General features: G+C 38.5%; 1 protein-coding gene across 1 annotated transcript in view; it reads right to left on the minus strand.

Moving 5' to 3' along the window:
• Positions 1 to 12,648, minus strand: part of LOC108234188 (furin-like protease kpc-1) — a 237,756-nt gene that overhangs the window by 4,444 nt on the left and 220,664 nt on the right. The window contains exons 17-18 of the mRNA XM_017413192.3: positions 9,239 to 9,362; positions 2,477 to 2,646 (exon numbers count right to left, since the gene is read on the minus strand). Coding sequence (XP_017268681.2) covers positions 2,477 to 2,646; positions 9,239 to 9,362 — 294 coding nt within the window. The remainder of the gene's footprint in view (positions 1 to 2,476; positions 2,647 to 9,238; positions 9,363 to 12,648) is intronic.

Raw genomic sequence — 12,648 nt, forward strand, 5'->3', positions numbered from 1 at the left:
TAATACAGGCCAAAGGAGGCCCAACTAAATACTGAGTGCTGTACATGCTCATACTTTTCATGTTCATACTTTTCAGTTGGCCAACATTTCTATAAATCCTTTGTTTTTATTGGTCTTCAGTAATATTCTAATTTTCTGATATGATGAATTTGACATTTTCATTTGTTGTCATTTGTAATCATCAAAATTAAACGAAATAAACATTTGAAATATATGAGTTTGTATGTAATGTATGAATATAATATACAACTTTCACTTTTTAAATGGAATTACTGAAATCAATCTACTTTTTCATGATATTCTAATTTTATGACCAGCACCTGTAGCACTTCAGGCAGGAATTTCAACATTATTCTGCCGGAATAATTTTGTAATGCAAAACTGATGGCAATGAAAAGGTGTATAAAATAGCATTTGCATAAACAGCTATGGTATTTTTTAAAAATTTGAGTTGTCTTAAGATCATGGCAATCCCCTTTAGTTTAGCTGTATTCAGGCTAGGCGTTAGCTCATCAGTTGGTCAAAAAGCTATCAGGTAAGATATTAATTGTTCATAACTGTTCCACAAAAGCCCACTTCAAAATGACTAAACAACCAAAATATATATATATATTTATTTGTATATTTCAATGGCTGTTGACATTTTCAGTTCAAGTAAAAGTGGTGGATCGACCACCAACAACTGACATTTCCAGTTTTAGAACCCTGCAGTTGGTTTAGCTTCACAGAGTGTAAATTCCTATTTTCTTTGTATTAGTGTTTTCCTTTATGCGTCTCAATCATATTATACTGTGGTGCTGCATTATCATTTCACAGTGTGGTGTTGTCGTGTTTGCCTGCTCAGTTAAAAATACAGTTGCCTTGTTGTCTTTGTGCAGCTTGCTGTCCACTATCATAATTAGATTTTGACTTTCTTCTTACTCTGAGCACTTCATAAAACAGATTTTGGCTACTACTTCCTACATTCTCGCAACTGTTTTTTAATGTCTACTAGTGACAACATAAAAAACTCATCTAAATCCAAGGTTTGCAGCAGTGTCACTGAGTGTCCAATTCTCAGTAATTAACTTAGTGAAGAAACTATCAGTCATAGAGAAGAGTCACAACCACAAAAAAATGACTCACAAAAAGGAAAAAAAAGTAATTGCTTGGATTAAAGCCCAACAAGTAAAGTTAGAAAACACTGAGGCCCTGTAAAACACACACACCCACACTATATTTTTTTCCTTGTAAATCATAAACAAAAACAGGTGACAAGTTGTTGTTTTTTTCTGGAGCTGATTTCTTTTTTTCCTTTCTCAGATGAGGTGCTGTTGGTGAAACTCACATACAGACATATTTGCTTCCCAGCCCTTCCGCCATCTCCATGGGACAACCCCCCCCTCTCAGTCCCCATCAACAATTCCCAACCTAATGGATCAAACAAAGGACATCATTTGTAGGCCAAGTCTTTTTCTGAGTGTCTCTCTCCTCAGCTCTGCATACCAATCCAATACAGCCCAAGGAAAAAAGTCACGCTGTGGAACATACCTACGAGTGTGTGTGTGTGTGTGTGTGTGTGTGTGTGGACTGGGGGTTGGAAGGTCTGTTTGCCTCTCTGCCAAGCATTGATTTATCCTTTTCTCCAATTTATTTCTCCTCCTTGCCTCTACAATCCATTCAGATCTGCCTCTAGGGGAGGAACTCGGGGTAAAGACATTGTCAGACCTCGTGCTCGCCTCCTAACACCGGCTCAAAACTCATCTACAGACCCAGGGACCGTGTACCTCCTGCAAGGACATGTCAGCCAGTAACAACTGCCTTTCATCCAGATGCAAACTTTTGTCAGAGCTTCATTGGGTCTTATAATACAGAATAACAGACAGAGAAGGATGAAACTCAAAATCTAGAAGAACTGTATCACTTTAAAGTACTGAGCAAAAGTATCTTGAATTTCTAAAGAGTTCTATAATCTGGTCTTTTCTTTGCAGTAACAATTGTTGCAGAATGATGTTTAATTGTCTCTGATAATCAGGCCTAGACTCAGTGCATAAGCAGATTTGATCAGAATAACAATATCTTGAGTCTGGATTCAACTGTCTGATCCTTATCGCTGCCTGTATGATTCTGACATTTTCAGATGTTATTACTCAGACTCAAGGATTTGTATCCTAATGCCTCGACAGTGACGACAGGGCTGAGCAGAAATGCTGCATGTGCACAAATCCCCTTGTTGTACTCTTTCACACACACACACGCACACACACACACTCAGGCAGCTGTATGGCAGAGATCTGAGAGCCATTCTTCAGTGTCACAGTGAGCGACGCCTGGCACATCCTCACACCTGAAGTTGATCAATGCAGATATGTCCAGGGGGAAATTGAAATCCATAGGAAATTAGGCGGCCTCAGTGATTTATTGGAACAGTAAATCACAGTGTGTGAACGATGTGTGAAGCGTGTGGGTTTTTTAAACTCTGTGGACAGTACTGTACCTTGGCTTTGGCAGGGAGAGTGATGTCAGCAGCCCGCACCTTCCTGTCTCGTTCCATTTGGTAGATCCACCGAAGCAGATACAAAGGAGGGGAGCGGTCCCTCCGGTACAACTCACTGTGAGGGATGGGGTGATGCAACCCCATGGACACAATGCTCTGCAGGGACTCCTCTGAAATGGTAAAGGAAGAATGGAATATTACTAACTAAAGTTCAAGCTTATCCTTCTTAAATGTCCTAAATTTTTCATCTGTCATTGGTTAGAACTGATATACATTGTAGCAAACAGGATATCATACATTTAAATGGTTTTAAACGGTCCCACTGACATAAAGTGTTTGTGATCTGTCATTGGAGAGCTCCCATGCAGGTGCCACTAAACACCTCTAGTGCTGTAAAATTTACTGAAACTTCTTCATTGAAAAGGGTTCAAACATGCTGGCAAATGTTTTGAGACATTTTGGAGACTCCCTTGCAAATGGTGTTTGCCAAATAGTTGCCAGCAGTCGCAGTCTGATGAGATACAAGCTTTAGAGCAAGCAGGAAATATTGAATTGTTGTTAAACAAAACTTATGTCCTGACTGATCAGACAAGATCCACCTTAAACGTTTAAGGTCTAAAACTGAGTTCATGGTAAAAATGCTCAAAAATGCTAACTTCACTATTGCTATGATTTATCATTTTGCCTACAAAACAGAAATGAATATGCAAAAAAGATTAAAAAGTTAAGTTCCGTTTGTTACACCTTTAAAATGCAGCAAAATTTAAAGGGACCTGAACTCTCTAAATAGATAAAGTGGTCTAAATTGAGCTAAAACAAACAAATAACAACAAAGATATTTTTATTTAAAACTTGTTTTTTAAGCATTTGCACAAGTATTCTGTTTGATTTTATTACATTTTATTTAGTGCTGAATCTTACAATTGTTTCAGTGTTCATAAAAATGAATGCAATTTCTTGTTATTTTCATATCAGGTGCAGCAGGGATTATTTTCGTCACACAGCATGAAGCTTCTGAGCTTGAACCTGCAGGTTGAGCCTTTCTGTGTGGGAAACTTCAGGCTTCTCTGGCAGTGCTGAGTTCTTGTAGTCCAAAGACAGGTGTTTAGAGAATTGGTATTTCTAAACTGGCTTTATATATGTGCATAAACATTTGTTTGTTCCTGTGATTTCACCTTGTGACCAACATGTCGCCTCAGACCCTCATCCTCCTCCACAGAAGAAAGCAGATTTAGCTGTTGCAATGATGAATTTGTTCAAAAAATATTAAGCATTTGCACTCTGCTGTTTGCTTTGTCTATGGATGTTTTCATGGTCATTCTGGTTCAAGACTCAAAATGTCAAAATTGCAAAAAAAGGATTTAAAAAGTCAGATCACACACTCTAATTTAACTGTCCATCTCTACCACACTCTCTCAGATTTTAGCTTAAAATAAGAAGAGGAACTTACGGAGCTCATACACAGCTACCTAATTTATTTATTTAGCAGCTTATAATGGTAACAAAAAATGAATAATTCATGAACTTTCTATGTCTATTTCATCCTCTTAAGGGTTGCCAGGTGCCAAATTCTTCAACCAAAGTAAATAAAATGACAAAAACATTCTGAAAAAAAAAAAAATACTAAACACCAAAGTTATTTTCAGACAAATGAGAAGTGTGATATTGATTTTAAGAAAATATTTACACAAATTAAATCAACTATCCTCTTCCTCACCTAAACAATCATTCAAAGTTTTAATCCTGATTTAAGCCTTACTAAAGAAAAATCATCAACATTTCCTGGAGTTTCTCAGATCTGCAGAAGACTGAAACCATGAAGCAGGCCCACATACAAAACAGTATTTGTATTCAACACTGATTAGTTGTGTGAGTCACTAAGGTAGAGATAGAATTTAGGCCTGAATGTTGAAAGAAGATCCAGGATTTAAAAAAAATATTTTTGTAGAAATAAAATTGAAATATTGCGTCGAGAGAATCTTCTCCCTTACTCCTTCGTGTTTTGTTTTTCCCCTCTTTCTCCAGGTACACTGCTTGTGTTCCTCTATCTTGTTTTTGTCCTGCTTTAATTGCTTTTTTTTTCTTACAGAGATGAAGAAAAGACAACAACAAGGCAGGAAGGGCTGCAGCTAATGGAGAGGCTGTAATTGTGAATGGAGGCATTCATCTGGAGACATCGTCCATGAATTGCGCCTCACAATACCCATCACCAGGCTGCTCAGATCACCAACTCAACACACACGCGCACACACATCCACACACACACCGAGCCCTCAGATCACTGGTGCTTAGAGGAGGAACGTAATCACACCTCCGCAGAGAGAGACACTCTCTGGAGGGGAGGAAGGGAAGAAGAGGGGAAGAAAATGTACAAGAGGAGGTGAGGAAGGGGGAGGAGAAGGAGGAAACCAAATGGTGAAATTGATGTTTCGTACCATTTGATTTGGGCCATGGAGCCCTGGAGGCAGATCAGATACAGCTATACACACATACGCACACACACACGCTGATGATCACACATAAAACACATGCACACATAAATTCTGTTGTGCTGCACATATAAGTTGAAACAAATGCATACAAATAAACATGCAAACACATAAAACAAACAGACTGCATCATACATAGAAATCTATACATGCTGGCCAGCCTCCATATTCACACACACACGCACACAAACAGGTGTATAAATTAAGAACCATGAATCCTTTTGAACAGTATGTATTTAACTCCTAAGCGCTCAGAGAGTCGTCGCTTTCTTCTACCTGCTGAAACAGTCTTCAAACACACTCACCCTCATCCCCGAGCCAAACGAACACCATTAAGTCAAAACAGACTCAAATGTAGCTAAAAAATACACACAAAGCCTCTGGTGTACTAAAGAAAAAGAAGAAGGAGAAGAAAAAAACTTTTCATCTCGGTAAGGCGAGACGAGGCGCCTGTCAGCATGGTGCCTCCTGCTACTACAGAGAAACATCAGGAAACAACAACTCAATTAAACACACCATCCCTGTTCAATTACTGCCACATAATCACTGCAATTTACCTTCACTCGCCGCACAGCCACCAAACAAACACACACGGGGGCGAGCACACTCAGGGAGGTGGAGACAAACACACAGAAGGACATAGCTGGATCACAAAGACAAGGGAGCTGGAGCTGTGGCTTCATTATACACTTGGTGGGCATAAATGTAGGTAGGAAGCAGTTTAAGTGGACAGCTTATTTACTGCACCGTCATAAAACAACTACACATTCAAAAGAATCCAAATAGTACCTAGGTTATCACGGTTTTTCTCCTAGCAAATAAATCTTTCTAATTAATTTGTAAATGAAGGAGGATTCAATGGGTTTGAGGATTTCTGATGCTCTGGTAATTAGCAGAAAATCCTCAACTGTTGCTATTTTATCACTTGATACATATGAGGAAAGAATAAAAATCCTTCTCACTACAATGGACCCCCACTTTACTTTTGTGTCATTTCAGAATTCAGAAGATCTCTGAAAGGCATAAATATTTATAAAACTATCTTTCCTAGAAGCTAGTTTGATTTAGTCTCAATATAAAAGGCACAGGGAGATGCCAGTTCAATTAAAATACAGTGAGAAAGTCTCAAGCCTGCTCATATTGCTTTACATTGAGTTAGGAATTAAGCAAACACAGTGATGCATTCAGAAAATGAGTGTTTTTTAGAGTTACAACAAAGCTCAAAGGCAGTATTCAGTATGACCTTTGTTATTCTTTGACAAAGCCTGATTTTTTTGCATTTTCTTGAAGCAGTTTTCAAGACCAGGTTTCTTGATGCTCTTTTTAGATGCTGGCTCCCTTTTCTTAACTTCTCTGCCAGTATGAACCCACATTGCTGGCTCAGGAATAATACTTTGTCTGTCGTTCTATCTTGCTTTTCCTGCCCTGACAGTGTTTCAGACAATTGTCATGTTGAAAAATGAAGCTGTTGCTTTGGAGGCTTCCCAGATGGCACAGGATGATGGATCAAAACCCAACCGTACTCTTTTATGTAGTTTAATTAGGTTGATCAGTTTTTAGAAGATCCCCCAACAGCACTGGCTGAAATTTTAGCTTGAAATGTAGCTCCAAGCCAAAACGGGCCCTCCACTGTTTCACAGACATCTGTAGGAACTCACCGTTGCACCTATCTCATGACCTCTTCTGTACAAAATGATAAGGATTTCAATAAAAAAACAACAACATTGGATTCTTTACTCCAGAAGACACATTGCATTTGATTTTCAGTGTAGTTCTTGTATAATTTGGAATACATTAAATGTTGTTTTCTGTTTTGCTTCCTTAAAATGGTTTATTGACAGCTGGCTTTTCTGTACTTCTGAGCAGGTTTTGGTAGAAGTAGACATATCTTCTAGGTTATTTTCAGGTCTTTGGTTAGTTCAGTTATGTTATTTTTTTTAAAGACGTAACTATTAGACACTGTTCATCTGCTGTACATACTGTTTTTAATGTCAAAGGTCATACAGTTTATCAGGACTTTTGGTTTCCTCTGCAACTGGAAGCACGATGCTCAAACATTTATGATTGAGACTTGAGCATTCCAAATACAAATATGTCAGGATGAAATTTCTTCTTTAGAAAACAAAAATACACAAACAAACAAAAAACAGATAAGAACTATTATCATAATGTTCATTAAAAAGGTTTCTAGGACTAGAGACCAAATATCTGCCTCTTCATGGAAAGCTTAGGTCCAGTTGACCCAGAATGGTTAGATGGGTGAATATGAACCCAATTTACAATCCCTGTGTCTCTGATTTACACATTCACACACAATGATGGACTGGTGATCTGTCCAGGGTGTACTCCCCTCCCCTCCCAAGGCACCAGCTCCCCATGACCCTGAACAGGATTAAATGAACGAATGGATGGATGGATATGTACACACACACACACACACACACACACACACATTGTGCATTTGCAGTTTGTGTAAGCAGCACTGCTTATTCTCACTTGTGCACCAAAGAACAAACTGGGGGATAATGTGGAAGTGAAATGTCTTGCTCAAGAGCACTTCAGCACATTGAAATTTCTTCACTCTTTAAGACTTATTGCATTTGATTTTCAGTGTAGTTCTTGTATAAAATAAAAAAAATATATAATATGCATAGGCTTTAAATCACTGATGTTCGAACTGGGATATAACCACTTTACAACCAAGCTACAGCTGCCACAGATTAGATTATTTTATTTGAACAATTTGTAATTCTGTGGTGTATTATTCAAATTAATTTATTATCATTCAGAAGAAATTAATGATTGATCAGTGGCTGATATTTTAGAAATTATGCACTTTTCACTTCTTCTGTGACTCTTATCAGTGATGTTTAGCAGGGTTAGCTTATCTACCATTAGGACTGTATATTATCATAAAGGCTGTACACAGAGAACATGTCCAAAGGTAAAAATCACAAGCATCTCTGGAGCCAGCTGAAGTATTTTTGTCTTTTAATGATGCTGTATAAAATCCGTTTTTTTGGTCAGCTTAATAATTTGTTTTGTTTAGCTAATTACCTGTAGACTTTAGCTTTATTTCATTTGTAAGTAATTTGTTTTACATTTGACATAGAAACATTCGGCACCAAAGGGAAAATAATCTTATTTAGAAATTAATAATACAAAGCTATAATTGCGGGGGATGTTCAGAGAACAACTAGAAAACAGCACTACTAAATGATGTCAGCAACAAGATGGAGTAATATCAGCACCACGGGAACCTGTGAATGAGGTGTGTGTGTGTGTGTGTGTGTGTGTACAGCAGATTGACTAACAGCTTGAACCTGGGTAAGATCCAGGATCATGGAGAGGGATACATTGATGGGTGGAGGGAGAAAGGGGCCGGCGTTGATTTCTCAACAGAGAGATCAGCATTTTGACATAAAGAGAGGAGAGAGCAACAGCACAAGACACACACACTTTATCACACACACACACTTGGTCAGAGAGAAATAATGGGGAGGTCCCCACTGTGCCCCGCGGGTGAAATTCCATCACTTTTCCATCGCATTTCAGGTTTCCATTACTAAACTAGAGAACTTTCATGCCCTGCAAACGTTAACCCTTCATTCTCTCCAGTTTAATTTTTAACAACATTTTCCCTAAATTTGGATTCTATAGATTCAGCGTAAAAAAAGGTTCCAACTTTACCAGCACATTTGTTAAGGTCCTTGACTTTCCTTGACTATCTATCAAACAGTATATGATTTTCCAGGACCTCCACGGCCGCTGGGAGCTCCTGTTGACAGAGATCAGCAGGAAAGTGTGGTTCAACGTCTCTCTGCCAGCATGCCTCAGTGCTTCTAACAACCCTACTACCCCCGATGGGGACGCTGGGGACGTTGGCGTGGCTTTGGGTCGGTGTCACTAACGAGGTGTGTGTGAGTGGAGGTCTTGTGCACCGAGCAGGAGGAGGAGGTGAGAATGAGGAGGGGCAGCAAGAGGTCACTCTGTAATTACACATCACAGTCCCTGTGGTCACTCGACTGACTTCCTCTGTCCATAGAGCTGCAGACATGGAAGCAGCTGTAAAAAAAAGTCTCAAAAAGTAATGAGAATATTATATTTTAAGTATTTCTTTTCAACTTTCATTGAGTTTAATTATCCCCTTTGTGCTTTTCAGTGACTTCATGCCCTCTCAGAAGCATGCTCAGTGCATGTCTCACACTTCAACAACCCGTTTCTGTCATTTCGCATGAGTTCAGTCCTGAAAGAGGCTAACTTGTTTACCTACCTAAGGTGGTCGTGTTCGGGTGGTAGGTGCCGTAGAGGATGAGTGTAGCTCTAAGCAAAGCTCCGGCAACCGCCTCTCCACTCGGCCTCGTGCAGCTCCTCACTGTGCCTTTGTGGTCAGTCACCTATAAATCAACACAGCAACAAAAACTTAATTTTTCCCTTCAAAACAGACAGATGGGGAAAACTTCCTCCATCTGATATAAATGAAAAAGAGAAGAGGAACCACTTGACAGCTGTGATTTTTACACAATAAAACAACATACAGAAAATAAGTGAACTCAGTAATTATTTCATCAGTCATGAAGCTAGAAGAAAAGCAACTGTGGGAAAAAAAAAGAATGACGAGCAGACAATTTAATAAGCTTATCATTACCACTGCCATGTCATTAAAGCACAAATAAATACTATATAACTACAACTGTTATTTTTTCCTTGAATTAACATGCTAAAGGTGACGCCTTTCATGTAAGATTTAATTTTATTCTGTTTCCATCCCTAATTCTTTTTTTTTACTGTTTTTAAAACTCAACCTGTCTCTATCATGTTACATCAAAAGTGTTAAGCTATAGTTTTAATGTCTTTCAAACATTTTATAAAATCTCTGCGAAAATGAACATAACAGTACAGACAGGCAGTCTGGTGAGTGTGAGGCCCTCTGTGCTCAGACGCTCTCATTTGTTATGATTAAAGAAATAGTCTGGTCATTTTTGATGTGATGTTATGTCTAATAGTTATAAATAGTTAGAACCTTATCAGCTGTGACATCAGTCATAGACCGTGGAGTACGGAGAAAAGGGCAAAAGTCTTCATCCAGGCTAGGCTAATGAGTAGCCAAACAAGGGCCTGATTTATATCATTTTTCAGGATTATAAAACACCTTTTTCTCAAAATGACATATCCATGTTAAAGAAGGTGTGATTTGCAGGATACCATTTGTTACGTTTATCATGGTTTTCTCAATTGAACAACGTCTGTGTTTCTACACTAATTTATGTATGCCAAACATAGACCATTCTGCCATGTTACTGCTGCTGAGGCTAGATGGTCCGTGAGTGCCACTACCCTGCCTGTTTTAGGTGTTTCTCTGCTTTAAAATGCCTGATTTGAATGACTGAGTGATTAACAGGCTTCTGAAGAACTTGAAGACCTGCTGAGAAGCAGGGAAACAACTAAAACATGCAGGATAGTGGCCCTCTAGGACCAGGATTGGTTTACTCAACTCCCAGTGGACAGATACATTCAGCAGCAAAAATCTGAGACTTCTGAGATCTTTCACATGAAAAAGTTTCTCAATGTCAAACTTAATGGTGGAACTCAGGAAAGCACACATGCAGAACCTAGGTTAACCGATCAGAAGTGCTGTCATAGTGGTTTATATGGAGCTTTAGGTTTTACCAAGACAGCTAACAGAAATAAAACTCAGCTGGCTTGGGCTCAGTTCAATGTATTTGTGTATAAAGTATTTCTGTACTTTAACAACAACAACAAGATGTTTGTAATTCTCTCATGTCTAAAAAAACCTCAGGTAAACTTTGATTTCTATTGAATAAACACTATAGTCCCAGTTTTTAGGTAAAGCAGTTTCATATCAGATGTAAAATAGTTTCATATAGCTCTTAAATAATTTCAAAACTTTACCTTTACATAACCATGTATTGCAGGTGTGCCTCACCTGGAAAAAGAGGCCAAACTTTCTATAAGGAATTGTTTAAAGTGATACCTCATTTCGTTTAAGCCTACATCTGCCCCAGCAAATGTCCAGGATGTGTGTGTGTGTATTCTATATTGTTGTCCGTGTATGAGTCTATGTGAGTGCTGTGAGCAGATCAGGGGCCAGGCACGGCGGCCCCCAGCTGAGAGCAGCATTGATTTGTTGTTGGTAAACAAGCAGCTGGATGCTACAGGTGGATCAATAAGGCCTACATGCCTCCCAGCATGCCTTTTTTTCCGAGGCTGACATGGCTCTCTGAGAAACCATAACCCTACTGTCGCTGGGAATCTCACGAGTCTAATGCTCTGAGTTGTTTTTAATTGAGCAGAAGTTGATTTTGCGCCTAAAGTCACTTTCCTGACGGCAGTAATTAGAATTTAGCTCACAAGGTATCATGTTGTTGTGTTTGCAGGTGATGTTATTAAAAAAAAGCTTCAAGCAACCAGTAAATGGTTAAAAATGAATCAAAACTGAGCACGCTTTGATACCACAGGCATGCTAAAGCAGTATTTGTCTCCATTGAAACAGTGTGGGAACTACAAGAAGAAACACACCGAGGCTCAGAGGAAGACATTAAACTGACTTTTCTACAAGAGAGACAAAGAAAATAGAAGGATTAGCAAAAGCAGAAGAACAGAAGAGAGTAAGGAACAGATTTCAAAGCCAGGGAGAATCTACAGAGTCAGAAAGCAACAAGGCCGGGAGGGATTAGTGATGGGTGAGAGATGGCAGGGCTTGGAAATGAGTGAGTGTCAGGGAGAAGGAAAGTGAGACTCAGTGATGGAGGAGAGAGGAGTTTAAAAAGAGATACTGAGGCAGACAAACATGAGGGAGAAAAAACAACGGACAGAGGCAGACAGGAAGAGTAGGAGTATGATGGACAGAATGAGATGAACAGAACAAAAACTGGGAGTGAAAATGATACATTTAGCGAGCAAAGAAAAGACGGAGAGAATATTGCTGACAAATACAGAGAGAAACTTGGAGACAGAGCAAGAGAGAGAGAGAGAGAAAACAACTTCATGGTGTTTTTTTATTGTTGCTTTCCAAGAGGAGCAGAAGTTAAAACTGGCTGGTGTCCAGGTCAGTCAGGCTGCTCATATTTTTTTCCAGCTGGGCACATTTAAGATGCTCTGAGCCAAAGAAACCACTTAATAACATAAAACACCAGCTCCTGTGGGCAGAACCTCACTGTGTTACCTTTAAACCTTAACAAACATTCAAAAACTGACAGGAGATATGATTTTAAATAAACATTCAAGATAAGGAACGTGAAGCATTCGGCCTCAGAAAATAACTATTAACTAGTTAATTTTAACAAACATCTTAGTAGCATATTAACTTTTTATATTAATATTATATTATATTAATATTTCATTAAAATTTGTATTTTAAACACTTTTACTTTTATTCTAAATGGCAGTACTCTACAACTAATAGATAAATAATTAATCAAAATAAATTTATGCTCGGTAACAGGAAACAAAATGGTTATTTTTTATTGAACCCCCATTAACGTGGATGTTGAGAAAAAAAAAAAAAGCTTTCAATGCGCAATAGTCATCACATGTTGAAATATTTGCTTTCAAGTCAAATTTTCTTTTCCTTTCTTCAGTATCTCTTATAGTGAAATCAAGATTTTAGCAGAAATCCTGAGAGGTCCTAATTTAAACTTATTGTTTAGTGTCTGAACGAAA

This window comes from Kryptolebias marmoratus, linkage group LG16 (assembly GCF_001649575.2).
Source record: "Kryptolebias marmoratus isolate JLee-2015 linkage group LG16, ASM164957v2, whole genome shotgun sequence".
Taxonomy (NCBI): domain Eukaryota; kingdom Metazoa; phylum Chordata; class Actinopteri; order Cyprinodontiformes; family Rivulidae; genus Kryptolebias; species Kryptolebias marmoratus.